At 53.0% G+C, this 16,410-nt stretch overlaps 1 protein-coding gene across 1 annotated transcript in view; it reads left to right on the plus strand.

Moving 5' to 3' along the window:
* The window catches only part of PLXNA4 (plexin A4), a 365,212-nt gene that overhangs the window by 294,345 nt on the left and 54,457 nt on the right, over positions 1–16,410 (plus strand). Inside the window, 5 exon segments of the mRNA XM_021709797.1 lie at positions 1,251–1,347; positions 1,761–1,951; positions 6,001–6,152; positions 9,780–9,897; positions 15,489–15,625. Coding sequence (XP_021565472.1) covers positions 1,251–1,347; positions 1,761–1,951; positions 6,001–6,152; positions 9,780–9,897; positions 15,489–15,625 — 695 coding nt within the window.

Raw genomic sequence — 16,410 nt, forward strand, 5'->3', positions numbered from 1 at the left:
TGTAGTTTTACAGGGGTTCTCTGAATCTATTGTGTTTCAATGATTGCATCACTGATGAGATAAGGGAAGTTTTTTTGGATAAAATCATGGAATGATTGTTACAGGATGGTCTCTGTCTTTTATTTGCCTCAGGGATTCCAATTAATGTTAGGTTGGCCTCTTGAAATAATCATTTAATTTGAAGACTCTCTCGCCCCCTCTCTCTTTTATATCCCTCTCTCTCTGTTTTTTCTCTCTCTCACACACACACACACACACACACACACACACACACACACACACACACACATCCCTGCACATGTCAAATGCCTGGCTCATAAACACTCCTTACATGGCTACTATTATTCTATACAGGCATGAACACAGGAAACACAAATGAAGTTTTGCACAGCACCCCTAGATGTATCCGCATAGGTGGAAACAATCACATCTGAGAGCTTAGGGTGGAGGACAGGCACCGCGCTGTGAGACTCTGAGTGATCTCGAATCCTTATGACAACCCTAGGACTCGCAAGCTGGCTTTCATTCCCACTTTGCCATTGAGGATACTGAGACTCAGCTCATTTGCTCACTTTCCTACATCTGGTCCCTGGCAGGTCCACTCTGTGCCAGTGTGTGTGTGCGTGTGTGCTTGCAAGTGCTGCATTTATGGGCACACAGATAACATGGACATGTGCACTGGCCTCTTCTTAAGGCAGCACACATGTAAACACATGTGTCCATGTGCAACCCTGTGCAGAATGTTTTGCCTTCCTTTCTGAGGATTCCAGGTCCTTCCTGAGAGGGGACTTGAGGGTCTCAGGGGCCAAGATACCCCTGGTCACTACCGGCTGCTTCCACAGTGGGTCCTGGCCAGCCCCAAGCCTGAGAGAAGGGCAGCCAGGGAGGAAGACATCCCAGGAAAGCCCAGCGGGGTGGAAGCAGGCCTCCACCAGCAGCCTCCTTGGAGACCCATGGGGCAACCCCATGCTCACGTCAGTCTGCCCTTGTACCCATCCACAGGGCTCAGGGGTCTGTCCCCGCCCTGCCTTGTCTTTCAGACCTTCTGACATGTGCTTCCCACCCTGGCTCACACGTGTGTGTGTGTGTGTGTGTGTGTGTGCGTGCACACATAGGTAGACACACATACATGTACAGTCTTGGTCAGTTTTTAGCCCCTGAGCTTGTAGGGGCCCCGGGCTGAATGGCCACCCCTCCCTGGAGCTCTCTGTAACTCGGTTTCTCCTTTCCCCTGCCTGCCCCGGCTACAGTACTCCTATGAAGGAATGGAGATCAACAACTTGCCTGTGGAGCTGACAGTCGTGTGGAATGGGCACTTCAGCATTGACAACCCAGCCCAGAATAAAGGTGTGGATGGCTTGGGTCAGGGGGCTGGGGGAGGGTGGGAGCAGCCCCCGTTCCTGGCAGGTGTCCTCTGCTCCCACCCCCCTCGTGACTGTCCCTCCCTGCTGAGCCCCTCCTTCACAGCGCCTCTATCCACCACACTTCTCAGCTGCTTCTTCTTGGGCAGGGCCTGGGCTTCAGAAGTGGCCTCTGGGAGGGGCGCGGCATGAGCAGGACTCCCAGGAAGGGTTGCCAGTGCTGAGTGTACCAGCCCGCCTGGCATCCCTTTCAGCCCCTCTGCTCAGGCCTGGACTTTCTTTCTGGTTCTTCTCTGCGTTGGAATGACTAAGGAGCGAAGCTGCCCTGTGTCCCGTCACCCAGGTCCCGCCTGGTCTCGCCCCCATCCCAACACGCCCTGTGCCCTCTGCTCTCTGCAGTTCACCTCTACAAGTGCGGAGCCATGCGTGAGAGCTGTGGGCTGTGCCTCAAGGCCGACCCTGACTTCGCATGTGGCTGGTGCCAAGGCCCAGGCCAGTGCACCCTGCGCCAGCACTGCCCTGCCCAGGAGAGCCGGTGGCTGGAGCTGTCAGGTGCCAACAGCAAGTGCACAAACCCTCGCATCACAGAGGTAAGCTGGGTCGGGGCTCAGGCCCTCATGGGCATGCTCTGGGCTACTGCCCAGGCCCTGCTGGGGGAGAGCCCTGGACACCACCAAGCCCCTCTGTTGGTTACCGCAGTGGTCACCAAGGGGACTTGGGGGCTCCTCCTCACTGGGCAGCTTCCTAGTGTTCCATTCCTAGCTTCCCAGAAGCATAGACTTGGCTCAGAGACCCTTCCCTTTCCAGGAGGGGCTCCACTGCCCATTGGGGCCACAGGCTGTGCAGCAGAGACCCACGAAGGGCACAGGGAAGTGTTAAACAAGCAGATATTTGAATCCCAGAGAACAGGGCTGAAATCCAGTCTCCTCCAGCTCATTGCTGGGTACCTCGGGGCTAAGTCATCACTGTCCCTGCACCTCACCTCCCTCACCTATACACCCGTCTCGCATGGGAGTCACAAGGATTGCCTGCATGGATAGGTGCAGAGGCTGAGCTCTGTGCCTTCCCCTGGGGGCCTCGAATCAGCCTCCTACTTGGTCATCGTCATTGTTAAAATCATTATCCGGGTGTCTGAGCCAAGGACATCACGGCCCCTGATGTTAACTTAGGCAGTGCTGTCTTTTCATACCCCCTAACTCTTGAATGAAAGAGCACCTGGGCTCCCCCTTCCAACAGACTGGGGGTCCCTTGCTCTACTCTTAAAACAAGGAAGAGAGAGGCATCTCTCTCTCATGCTCCTCCCCCATGGAGTATGTCTTCCATATGCCTCTAGCATGGGGCTCAGCACACAGTAGGTGCTCAAGGCCTCTTTGACACTGTGGATGCTGATTACACCAGGTCTTCTATCTGCCTCTAGCACAGGACTCAGCACACAGTAGGTGCTCAAGACCTCTTTGCCACCATGGATGCTGATTATACCAGGTCTTCCATCTGTCTCTAGCATGGGGTTCGGCACACAGTAGGCACTCAAGGCCTCTTTGCAACCATCGATACTGATTATATCACTTCTTCTTCCATCTGCCTCTAGCACAGGGCTCAGCACACAGTAGGTGCTCAAGGTCTCTTTGACATTGTGGGTGCTGATTATACCAGGTCTTCCATCTGCCTGTAGCCCAGGGCTCAGCACACAGTAGGCACTCAAAGCCTCCCTGCTACTGTGGATGCTGTGTGGTACTTTACTATTTGCACAGTATCCTCAGATCCCGCACCTTCCCAGTCCTCACAGTCACCTGCTGCATTAGGTCTGGGACGGCCGTACCACGTGCCTTGCTCTGGGCAGCTTAAGCAACACACATGTATTGTCTGGCCATTCGTGAGGAGAAGGCCCAGATGGTGGTGTCCCCTTCTGGGGTTGTGAGGGAGCATCTGCTCTAGTCCCTCTCCTTGACTTGCAGATGGCCTGCTCTCTGTGCATGCCGCCGGGTCCAAGTCCCCCTGTTTGTGAGGTCACATTAATGAAAACCTACCCTAGTGACCTCATTCAAACTTGATGCCTTTATAATGACTCTGTCCTTGCATAGATCCCATTCTGAGGTCCAGAGTCTAGGACTGCAGTCTCTAAGTTTGGTGGGGACATAATCAAGCCTGTAATGCTTACCCAGGCCGGGGTCATCATTACCCTTTCCCAGATCAAGACACTGGTGCTCAGGGAGTTGTATTTTATTTGACCAAAGTGAGAATAACATGGTCCTGGCACCTGGTCCCTTGCTTCACAGGGTCGTGTCTCCCACGGCAACAGCAAGACTGCCCACCCTATTCACACATTGTACGTATACCTCAGGGGCAGTGTGAGCAGGAGGGGTCTTGGCTTTTTTTTTTTTTTTTTTTTGATTTGGAGTCTCGCTCTGTCGCCCTGTCTGGAGTGCAGTGGCACATTCATGGCCACCTCGACTTTCTGAGCTCAGGCGATCCTTCTGCCTCAGCCTTCCAAGTAGCTGGAACTACAGGCACATACCACCACACCCAGCTAATTTTTTAATTTATTGTAGAGATGAAGTCTCACCAAGTTGCCCGGGCTGGTCTCGAACCCATGGACTCAGGCAATCCTCTCACTTCGGCCTCCCAAAGTGCTGGGATTATAGGTGTGAGCTACTGTGCCCAGCCAGGTCTTGGTTTTTTTGAGTGAACAATCTCACCCAGCAAAGCCACCCTCGGGGTGGCCCTCAGAGTAGGCACCACCCTTTGCCCCTCCCCCTCCACATTCCTGGTTGTGGAGACACTGAGAATTTCAGCCTCACTTCAGGCTCTTGCATGGGTGGGAATCTTAAAGAGTGATTCTCTAAGGGTGGGGGAGGTGTGGTAGCACATTTAACCCAGAGGGTGACAGGTGGAATCTTTTCTCCCAACTGTCCTGGCCCCAGTCCCCTCACCCCTGCACCTCCATTGGGATCCAGGAATCCCAGAGCCCTTGACCAGAAACCACCCTGGGGTTGTCTCACATGGCAATGCATGGTGTATCTGGTACAGTTAGCGGGACTGACTTCTTTTTGGCCCAAGTCCAAGAACATCCCAAAAAGGAGATGGCTTATTAAATAGATTTCCCTGCAATTTGCATGGGTCCTAGGGGAACCTGGGAATCAAGGGTTGAGCCGGAGATAAAAGTCTTTCTTCAGGATGACAAGCCAGGGCTAGACTGTCTCGGGACACTGCTGCCAGGTGCCAGTGGCACTCTGGAGACCCATGGGGCAGGCATTTGGAAAGAACACAGATGCCCCTCCCTATGTTCACACCCGTCCATTTCCCTCGTGCAGAAAACTGACCTGCATCTCCAGGGAAGCTGTTTTTCACTGCAGTCGGACACACGTGTGCAAACTCACAAACATGCCTGCTCACATGGGCATGTGCAGAGGCGGGCGGTAGCCACTGAGGCAGGGAAGCCACTTCACCTGGCAAAGCTGCCCCTCAGCAGGGCTGCCCCACCAGTTGTTTTTGGCTTCTCCCAACTGTCATTCTCACCCCAAGATGGAGTCCCTAGTTCTGGCCCTGCAGAGTAGGACATTCAGGAAAGGGCTGGAGATGGCTTTCTGAGCTCCTCCCATCCCCATCTGCTGACATTAGCCAAGATCCAGGTACTCAGAGGCACCAGGCATGAGGCATTCCGCCTGTGGCCTGAGAAAGGTGGGATGTTGCAATGAGGTGGTGTTCGTCCTTTATTGCCCCTACCTCAGAGCAGGCTCTGTGCTGTTGGGTCCTAATGGTCCAGTCTTGGTTTTTTAACATTGATGGTGACATCTTAGGAGGGAAAACCCATCATTTTGACCGGCACATGAGGGCAAAGTCTAAATTAAACCCAAATCCATGTGACCCTAAGCCAAGCAACAAGGGAGAAAGTGTAGTGACAAATTCTCATCTGATTCCAGAAAGGTGTCTGGAGAGTTGTGAGTTTTAATGCGTTTATCATCAAGAAACAAAGATGTCGCTGTCACCGAGAAGGCCACAAGGAGAAGCAAGACACAGTCCCTGTCTCAGAGACTGGGATCTGAGGAGAAGGAGAAGGATGGGGTGGAAAGGGGAGGACCCAGTCACAAATACTTGTGCCACAGAAGTGCCTTCAGGAGGCTGCCTTGGAAAGAGCATGGGATTGTGGGGAGTGACCTTTGATAAGGCTCTTGAAGGTGGGTAGGATCGCCATGATGTGGAGGGCTCTTATTTTCTTTGAGAGCGGAACCAACACAGGCAAAGGCTGGAAGACTTCAACCCAGTTTTCTGCAAATCACCCAGTAGCGTGACTGATGACATTCCATCGAATCGTCTCTTCCATGAAGTGGGAAGATGAAATGGGAACAGGCTTTGAACACTGTTTCTGAGGCCACACACACACACGCACATAGACACACACACATGAACATGCACACATGAACACAGGGGTACACACACACAAACATGCAATGCATGCGCATGCATGCGCGCACACACACGCACACGGACTGACTTACTGCCCATTGATAGTCCCAGACCTCGTGTGTCCTCAGGGATTTGGACCACTTGGGGACTCTGGTGAGATGGGAGAAGAGCCAGCAGCCTCTCCCAACCCCAGCAGCGAGTGAGTGACTGCCAGTGATCTCTCTTCCTCCCTCAGATAATTCCAGTGACAGGCCCCAGGGAAGGGGGCACCAAGGTCACCATCCGAGGGGAGAACCTGGGCCTGGAGTTCCGGGACATCGCTTCTCACGTGAAGGTGGCCGGCGTGGAGTGCAGCCCATTAGTGGATGGCTACATCCCTGCTGAACAGTGAGTGAAGCCACCTGACACATGGGAGGAATGGGGGAGGGAAGACAGTGTTAGGGACACCCTGACCAGCCCCAGATGGTCTCCAAGCTTAGGAGGGATGTCCTTGGCCTTCTGGCGTTGGTGGGGTTGGCCCCCACACCTGCCCTTTGCGGAGCTAGCTGACTGCCGTGCAGAGGGAAAGTGACTGTCACCTGCTTGGGGTATGTAGGGGGCGGAGAAGGGACAGAGTGCAATTAAAATCTGCCGGAGAAGTGCAAGTACAGTCTCCTCTGCTGCCCCAACCCTGGCTCACATCCTCCGGTGCTTCTCTCAACGGAGACTGAAGATGAAATCCCACAGCCACGCTCCACTTGTGGGTGCCTGGATTATTTCTCTCTCTGCAAAGTCTGCTGCTCCCTGTGTGGGTCACTCAACAGGTGACCTTGACCTTGACCTTGGCCGATGGGTGGAGGATGCTCATGAATCATGTATCGCCTCGTAAATAAATAAGCACCACTTTCCAGCCCAGCAAACAGCCACAAGGCACTTCCCAGTACAGTGTAATCTACATTCCACACCCCGGCACTGCCCCTCCTGTGTGGAATCTTGTCACCTGTGCTGTATGCATAAGGTACTGACTCTGGAAAGGCATCCCCAGCCCAGGCATGTCAGGGCAGGTGTCGTTTCCACTTGCTGGACCATGCCAGACTTGGTGATTCTGAACCATAGGCACCGCCATCCTCACCTTCTCCAGGCCTCCCTCAGGGCCTTCCGAAGATGCTCACGGTACATCAGATGGTGTAAGCACCCAGTCTTGGTAGGATTCACCCTCCTGGCCTACCGTTCACTTAGTCACCAGAAGATCTCCCTGTGGGTCCTTCAACTTTCTGAGACCTTTCCAAAAAAACCAAAGTCGGTCACAGCTGATATGTTGTGGTATGGGGGATTTAAAAATATCCTATATTGGACCTGCCTAGCCAGATATTGAAAGTATTAGTATAAAGCCACATGATTAAAATATTGTGATACTTGTTAGATCAGTAGCATAAGGTAGTACACCCAGAAAAAGAATTCTTATGCATACATATTTAGCACGTGATAAAGATGACATTTCAAATTACCAGGGAAAGGCAAGATCATTCAATAATTGTTGCTGGTTAACTCCCTGGAAGAACTACAATATCAGATCCTTATTTCCCGTTATACACAAAATAAATTCTAGGTGGATCAAAGAGTTAAGTTTAAAATATGAAAGGATTAGAAGAAAATACAGGTGAAAATGTATTTGATTTCAAGAAAGGGAAGGTGTTCTAAGTATAACTGCAGAAAAATGAATCACATATAAAGGAAAAGATTAGGGGATTTGAGTCTATAAAACTTTAAAACTTGTATATCGGAAACCATTGGAAACAAAATGGAAATGTGAATGATGAACTGGGAATGTGGTTGTGTTCTGCTACAGTTAATAGCTACTTTTTCTTAGCATATAAAGAGGTTTTTTTTTGTTTGTTTGAGTTGGAGTCTCACTCTATTGCCCAGGCTGGAGTGCAGTGGCACACTTACGGCCACTGCAGCTTCAGCCTGCTGGGCTCAGGCTATCCTTCCACCTCAGCCTTCCAAGTAGCTGGAACCATGGGCATGTGCCACCATGCCCGGCTAATATTTTGATTTATTGTAGAGACGAGATCTTGCCATGTTGCCCAGGCTAGTTTCGAACCTGTGAGCTCAGGCAGCCCTCTCACTTCCACCTCCCAAAGTGCTGGGATTACAGCCTTGAGCCACAGTGCCTGGTGTATAAAGAGGTTTTATAAATGAAAGGCAAATGTCACAGAGTGAGCAAAGAACCTAGGTGTACCATTCACCACAAAGAATCAAAAGCCTTATGAAAAAAAATTGCTGGCTGGGCATGGTGGCTTATACCTGTCATCCCAGCACTTTGGAAGGCGGAGGTGAGAGAATTGTCTGAGCTCAGGGGCTCGAGACCAGCCTGAGCAACTTGTCAAGATCTCATCTCTACAAAAAATTAAAAAATTAGCTGGGTGTGGTGGTGCACGTCTGTGGTTCCAACTACTTGGAAGGCTGAAGTAGAAGGATTGCCAGAACCGGTTGAGGCCTCAGTGGCCGTGAGAGTGCCGCTGCACTCCAGCCTGGGCAACACAGTGAGACTCTAACTCAAAAAAAGAAAAAAAAAAGCTTAGCAGTCATAGTAATCAATAAAATGCAAATTAAAACGATGGGAGCAATTTTCCAAAGTTCCTGCTCAGTGCAGGTGAGAGGCTGGGAAGCTGCAGACTCCCTTGCTAATGATGGCCATTAATTAGGACAAACTTTTTGTAAGACAAGTTTGGAAATGTGGGTGCAAAGTTTCACCCTGGCCACCACACTTCTGGAACTTTCCCTAAATAAATGGACTGCACATATTTATGTGTAAGAATGCTTATTTCAGCTTTCTTCATAACAGTAAAAATTCAGAAGCAATTTGTATATCTAAAAATAGGGAATCCATCAACTCAATAAATTAGTATGTATGCATAAGACAGTAAACGACACAGCCATTAAATCTAATATTACAGAAAAATCATAACCGTGAATATACTCAAGGTATATTAAGTGAGAACACAGGCTCCCAAGCAAATTACAGAGTTTCTAATTAATTTTGTAAAAGAAAAGCAACAAGGACACATATATGCCAAAATGTTGACAAGAGGTATTTCTGAGTGGTGCCATCTGGGGTGTATGACAAGGGCTTTTGCGTGCTTCTCATATTTCTTTTTACACTGAACATGTATTCATTATGTTATTTATGCAGAAAGGTACTTATGTGGGCAGGACTATTACTCAGAAGTTCTTTCTAAGGCAAACATAAAACTTAGAAACAGTAAAGTAGGCCAGGCTTGGTGGCTCAGCCTGTAATCCCACGCTTTGGGAGGCTGAGGTGAGGGGATTGCCTGAGCGGGTTTGAGACCCGCCTGGGCAACTTGGCGAGACCTCATCTCTACAATAAATCAAAAAAAAAATTAGCCGGGTGTGGTAGCACGCGCCTATAATTCCGGCTACTTGGAAGACTGAGGCGGAAGGATCTCCAGAGCCCAGCAGGTCGAGGCTGCAGTGGCCGGGAGCGGCCACTGCACTCCAGTCTGGGTAACAGAGTGAGACTCCAACTCAAAAAAAAAAAAAAGAAGCAGTAAAGTAACAGAACAACCAATTCAACCATACAGATGTTTTTAACCTTTAGCTTAGCCAAAGACATGAGATACACAGTTAAAAGGTGACAGAGGAGGAGAAAATAATTACAATATTTATAACAGACAAAAGTTAATACTCCTAATTCAGACAGTCTATCAGCAAAATAGAGAGAGGACTTCCACACAAAAGTCAGAGGGAAAGGAACGTCCCCTCCAGCTTTGTTGACGGTGGAGTGGACTGTCATGAGTTGGGGACTAATCTGGGATCAGAAAACAGGGGCTCCCTCAGAGAGAAGCTCCCGCCAACTAAGGAGGGGTCCCTGCCGGGAAGAGTGGGGTATCTCTTACCCCCCCTCACACACCCTGAGACCCTATTTCAGAGAAGGGGCCGGGTGACTGCCGTGGGGCCCAGGGCTGTAGCCGGAATTCCTGTGACCACAGGTGTCTCCTCTCCTCCCTGCAGGATTGTGTGTGAGATGGGGGAGGCCAAGCCCAGCCAGCACGCGGGCTTCGTGGAGATCTGTGTGGCTGTGTGTCGGCCCGAGTTCATGGCCCGGTCCTCGCAGCTCTATTATTTCATGGTGAGTCCTGGCCACCGGTGGCCTGGCCGGCGCAGGCACTGATCTCATTACCGTGACTGCTGGGTCCCTTTTGACCTTTGCGGGCATGCCCAGGCCAAGGGGCTATGCCATGGTGAGTGGAAGCACAGCCTTTGAATCCTGGGGGCCTCAAATTCAAATCCAGGCTTTGCAGTGCCTGGTAGTGGGGCTCTGGGTAGGTCGCTTTCGCATCCAGGGCTTGGTGTGCCCTTGTGGCTGCATGGCTGGCAGGGTGGCACAGAAGGTGGGTGAGTGTGGACCTTCTGTGGAGACTCTTGGGGCTTGAGCCCTGACTTGTCACCTGCTAACTGGGCAGACGTGGGCAAGCTGTTAACATTTGGGGCATCCGTTTCTTCGTTTGTAAATGGGGTTACGAGCATCTCTCCCATGATCTTGTGAAAATTACATGAAATGTACGTATGGCTTGTCATGTCATTTCTCTCTGATGCCTGTGATTGCCACCATTGCTGTTCCCTGGCCTTTCCCCATGGGCCCTCATGCCATCCATTACCCTCAGGCATCCCCCCAACCTCTGCGTCCTGGTCCGTGTTCTGCTGCTGTAGGAGGATGCCTGGGCCTGGGTTGTTCATAAGGAAAAGCAGTGCTTGGCTCACAGTTCTGGAGGCTGTGAAGTCCCAGACAGAGGCTGCATCCAGCAAGGGCCTTCTTGCTGTGGCTTTCCTGGCCAAGGAGGAGGAGAGCAGGGGCAAGAGAGGGCGGGTCCCACTTTAAACCAAACCCACTCTTGCGACAGCAAACACACTCCTGGAACAGTGGCACTAGTCATCTCCTAAGGCCCCACCTCTCCGCACTGCCGCCACTGGGGGCGAAGGCTTCCAAACGTGACTCCGGGGGCCGCGCTCACACCACAGCAGCACTCACATGGCCCAGATCCCTGGCCCCTCAACCCCTGCCCTGCGTCTCCTGCCCCACATTGCCCCCGCACACCCTCTGCCCACACCACTGTCCCCACCTTCCCCCAACCACTGCCTTCCTCCTCCCATGGCCCCTCTCAGCATCTCACCCCAATCCTGGAATCCCTCCATCCTGGACCCACCCCTCCTCACAAAGGCACAAAGGTTGCCTGGCTGGTGGTTCTGAGGGTCTGAGGGCCGGGCGGAGGGATGGGGGGGAAGGGGGAACACACATGAGCACATTCCCTGCCGCACATGCCCACCATTTTAAAAACTAAATTCCGCAGATTAACGATAACTGTGATGATATCATCTCCTCATAATTCTGAGCTGCTTTTGGAGGCTGGAAGCCTGAAGTGGATTTTATGCCTGGACATGGAATGGCCTGAAATGCGTCTTGGGGAGTCTGGCTGTCACCCTCTCTCTCTCCTGCTCTTTCTCCCTCTCTTCTTCTTTCCTTCCTTCCTCGTTTCCTCCCTTCCTTCCTTCCTTCCTTCTTTACTTCCGTCCTCTTCCTTTATCCCATGCTTCTGCCCTTGCTTCCTCTTTTCCTCCCTTCTTTCTCTCCTTTCTCATCCCCTTCCTCCCTCCCTCCCACTCTCCCTCCTCCCTCCCTTCCTTCTTCCTTCTTTCATCTGCCTTCTTCCTTCTCTCTTTGACTGACAGCGTATCATCTTGCATAATACCTGTCACTGAATTATTTGATAAATACCTGTTTGACTTGTGTGATCCAGGTGGCTGGCCCCAGCTGTGGAGCTGCCATGGCCCCTCTCAGGAGGCCACAGTCCAGAAGGGGACATAAGATCAACCAGCACGAGGACTTGAACCCAGGCTTGAGCATGGTCGGGGTCAAGTCCCAGAGAGTCCTTCCACTCCCTCCTCCCCCCACCTCTGCTCTGAAGGCCAGCCATGCCCTGGACACAGCTTGCAGTCACCACATGCACATGGGGATTCATAGAATAAGAAGCACACACAGCTGCAGGAAGTTCTGGTGACATCGTTTGCTTGTCTGTCTGGGATTTGACCCCTGCCTCCTCCTGAAAGCACACGAGGGAATCTCCAAGTTAAACCCCACAGACACTAAGACAATAGTGATCAGTGTCTGTACATTCATATGGAAAGTGTGTGTGTGTGTGTATGTGCACACCGTACATCATCCATATCCAGAGACAGAGAACTTGACAGAGATGACACTCACCGGGCATTTCCTCAAATGGGGCATGAAGCCAGCCTTGAGATGACCTGGCCACCAGATGGGAAGGGAGAAAGCATGGCTAGGCCAGAGATGGCACTGGACTTCCTCAGCCAGGTCATCTTCTGCTCAGTGTCCTCAGCAGTGATCCCGGCTGGCAAAGTGGGCAGTGTGAGGGCTTCCCCTGCCTCTCCAAGCTGGTGGCTCCCCTGAGCCTCACTGCCTCAATCCTGGCCTCCAACCAGACCCTTGCCTGGGTGGCTGGGTCAAGACCACAGCAACCCAGAGGGCTGCAGTCGCCCTGTGTCCATCCAGGCTCAGCTCCCTCCAGCTGAGCGTCCTTCTCTCTTGCCCACCCACCAGCAGCCTGCCCCCTGGGCCTGCAGTTCTGCTGAGCCGGGCATCAGGGTCCCCTGATTATAAGATCGACTGTCACCATGTTCTAGTCCTCCTTTTCCCATTTCTTTGCCACCACGATGGTCTCCCTCCATCTTTCCCTTGCCTTTCTTTGAAACTCCCTGTTCTCCGTGCACCACTGTGTCCTCCTCTCCCTGTCGCGTGATGTGGTCCACGCCCCTCCATCTGGCCACTGGCCACCCGATCCTGTTTCTCCAGCCTTTGCATTTCCTGCCCCTTCCTTTCTCAGTCTCCTTCCCCTGGAGGATATACCTCCTCCTTCTTCAGAGCCCTGCTCTGGACCCAGAACATGCAGACCTGAGCTGGGGATGCCACAGCCCCTGCAGCCCACCCCTCAGTGGGACTCCAAGGCATCACTCCGCAGGTTCTCTGTGCCCAGCTCCGCCCGTCAGACCATCAGTCTTGGGAGGTGAAGCCTTTCACTTCTTGGCTGGTCCCAATAAACCTCCTGCAAGGTAGACTCTGAGGTGGGGGCGGCAGGGGGGGGGGGAGGGAGACTTTCAACAAAGCGCCTGGATCCCTCCCCCTACCCCTGCCAGGGCTCATGAAGCCAGACACTGCAGCTCCCAGGTGATTCTGAAGTGCATGCATCCAAGAAGATCCTGGCCTAGGAGACGGACGGTTCCTGGGTAGCTTCCCAGGCTTGGTGCGCTGCTCTCCGTTAAAACTTGTCCTGAGCCTGCGTGGTGAACATTGGAAGGTCCTGTCTACTCAGAAAAGTCTGGTCTTGCCTGCATGATTGTCTCCTCCCTAGAGCCGGTATGGTTGCATGAGGGTGCTCACAGATGCCATGGAAAGGCAGGATTTGTACAAGGCAGATAGGTTTTTCCATGTGGGTCTCGCAAGAGGCTGTTCCTGGCATATGGCCGCTTATCTACTTAAGGGGCATCTCTGAGGAGCACAGGTGCGCTCAGGAGACCTCCAGCAGGGAGAGATGTGTCCTGTCCTTCCCTGACCCCTTGTGTTTAAGGGCCAAGTCAGCGGAGATTTCCCCCACAGAGCTAGGGGCTCCAGGGATGGGGAATGAGGAACAGAGGCCCCACAAGCCTTCTCAGGGAGTTGGGAATGAACAGAACCTCCCATGCTACCCCCTAGTATCTGGAAACCTTGGTGGCCTTCCTGCCCCCAGAGTCCTGAGACAGCTGGAAAGCCCCTCCCCCCGCCCACCAGGGTCCTCTGGATTCTGGTCAAGGGGTCCCAGAGCCGTGCTCTGGGCTCTGTTCCAACTGTCCCCAGGAGTCTCCAGCAGGGAGTTCTCCCATCCCCCTAGCTTCACCGTGGAGCCCAGTGGAGAGGTGGCGAGTAACGCTGAATGTGGCTCCGTGCAAGCCCGCCTGAAATATTTATGAAGCACAGCTTGAATAATTAATGGCTTCTCACAACTTTGAAACATGTCTCCAGAACATCCTCTCCCACCCGGAATAACTCCCCACCGCCGGCCCCTTGACAGAGCCACTGCAGTGCCCACAGGGACCACTTCCTCCCCTTTGAGGAACTTCAGCCACAGGCTGCTGGAGGGAGCACCCACCCGACTATTCAGCTACCCTGCATTGTCCGTGTTGTTAGGACCACTCTGCCTCAAAGCCCACATACTTGGTCTTCTCTCTGTCCTTCTCTTTCTTTCTTCCCCTCCTCCCTCCCTCTTCCTCCTCCCTCCCTTCCTTTTCTCCCTCTCTGTCTCTACCTCTCTCTCCCTCTCCCTTCTCTCTCGGTCTCTCATCTCTCTCTCTCTCTTTCTTTCCCTCCCCCCTTCCCTGTCTGGGGAGTGGGCAGGGCTCCTTTACAGTGGAGCACAGGCATCATTTGGAGAGGTGCAACTTACTGAGCAAGAAAACTGTCAGGGACCTTGAACATAACCCCTTATAGGCACGGGCCCCTGGTTTTGTGCCCAGAGAGGTAAGTGTCTTGTCCAGAGTCACCCAGCACAATCCGAGCAGAACTGAGGAAGGGGGCCTCTTCCTGCAGCCTCACACCACCCTCTTCCTGGTCTCCTACTGAGCCAGTGACAGAGCCAGCACCACAAGCAGTTGGGTTCCTTGGCTTGGCCCATGCCAGGGGGATGTTAGATCCTGGATCCAGAGACGGGCCGCCGGGGCCTGGAATGGCAGACCAGGAGCTGAGTTTAGCGCGTCCTAGATGTGCACGTGCCAGGCAGAGGGCACGCGGTTGGCCTGGGGCTTCCGGATCCAGGCATCTTGGGGGGACTAGCCGCCTACTCCCAGGAGCCCTGGGGCCTGACTTTTGGTGCTGAATTCTTTAAGGAGGAGGTAGCTGGGCCCGGAAGAGAAATCTTCATTTAAATGCAGATACAGGCTTCTCACCTGGGACTGGGGAAAGTTTTTCCATTAAAATGCTAATGAAAGAACAAACTGCAACTCCGTATCCCCAGCTGTCAAAGGCTTTCTCCTGCCCTGCCCCCACCCGGTGAGCTCCTGGCTGGTCCCTTTCTGGCTGAGGGCGGTTGGCAGCCCTTGAGAGCAAGGGACCTTTTTGGCCTCTGTGCCTGCTCGGGTGCCCCCACAGTCCATTGCTGTGCCCCTGGGTGCTTTGGGCAGCTCTCTGGAGGGGCCTGTGGGAAAGATAGGTCACCTTCGCAAGAGCAAGGGAGGCCGTGGATTTGGAGAGCTGGCTGAGGACCAGAGCTCTGGAGTCAGATCTCAGTCCGGCCACTTTTTGGCCGTGTGACCTTGGAGAACTGACTTCACGTCTCTGAATTGCATCTGCAAAATAAGCAATAACACCTGTTTTGTAGACTTCATTAAATCTATATATGTGTCTGTATATATATCCATACAGATGAAGACATACAGACTAGTACTTAAAAATCAGTGCATGGCAGCTATTATTATTAGTTATTAATATTGAGAGGTGAATTCTCAGGGTCCAGAACGGTGCCTGTCCCTATAAGCCTAAGAAAACTGCCCTGGCCCTCTGGACAGCCCTGATTTCTACAGGCTCCAGAAGGTGCTGGAGGAGTGGGGTGCTGCCTCAGGCCTGCCCAGAAGCCTCCTCCTCCAGGCAGGGCCTCAGGCTACACACTTTCTACACAGACGCTGACACTTTCAGAACTGAAACCCAGTCGGGGGCCCATGTCCGGGGGCACCCAAGTGACCATCACAGGCACCAACCTGAACGCCGGAAGCAATGTGGTGGTGATGTTCGGGAAACAGCCCTGCCTCTTCCACAGGTAACCTTGGGGCCCCTTTCTGCAGGGCTGACTGCAGGGGTGACTGCAGGGCTGGAGGGGCAGGGGCAGGGTTAGACCATAACTCACCTCAGGGCAGCCGGAGTTCCTGCAGGCTGGGGCAGGGCTGGCTCCTTGGAACCACTTCCTTCCGCTCTTTGGGTGGGGAGCTGGGCTCAGACTGGAGATCGGCCAGACCCCTCCTCCCTGGATGACCCCATCATGCCCATCACCTGGCCCCAGTGCCCCCGGAACACCCACCCTGCAGAGCACAGTTTGTGGTCTCCAGCTAAACCCTGTTCACCAGGGTTGGGCCCTGTCCAGGCTGCAGAGCCGGCTGACTGATGAGAGCAGCTGAGGTTGAACTTCCAAGGACAGAGGACTTTGCCTCCCTTGGTCCCCCTGGTCACCCCAGAAGACACACCTACCAGGAGCGTGGGGTGCGGGGTGGGCAGGAGTGAGACAAGAGGTGCATCTGAGGAAGGAGTCCAGGAGTGGCCAGCACTCCCTCAGCCACCCCAGTCTTCTAGAAGGGCTTCCCGAGGAGCGTGCTGAGGGCCTTGACGGATCCCTTCAGGAAACCTGCCGCCATGGTGTTAAAGAAACAGTCATCCCACAAGGTTAAAATGCGATGGAGAACTTTATTCAGAACTATTGCAGTGGGTGTCAGGACCACCACAGCAGGGGAGGGAAACCGCTCTCCTCTCCAGAGACTGTGAAGACAGCTGGGGATTTATAGCTAGAAGCAAAGTGAGGGGCCCATGGATTCCTAAAAGGAGACATTTGGT

Source organism: Carlito syrichta, unplaced genomic scaffold (genome assembly GCF_000164805.1).
Source record: "Carlito syrichta isolate Samal-C Ts95f unplaced genomic scaffold, Tarsius_syrichta-2.0.1 Scaffold286999, whole genome shotgun sequence".
NCBI lineage: Eukaryota > Metazoa > Chordata > Mammalia > Primates > Tarsiidae > Carlito > Carlito syrichta.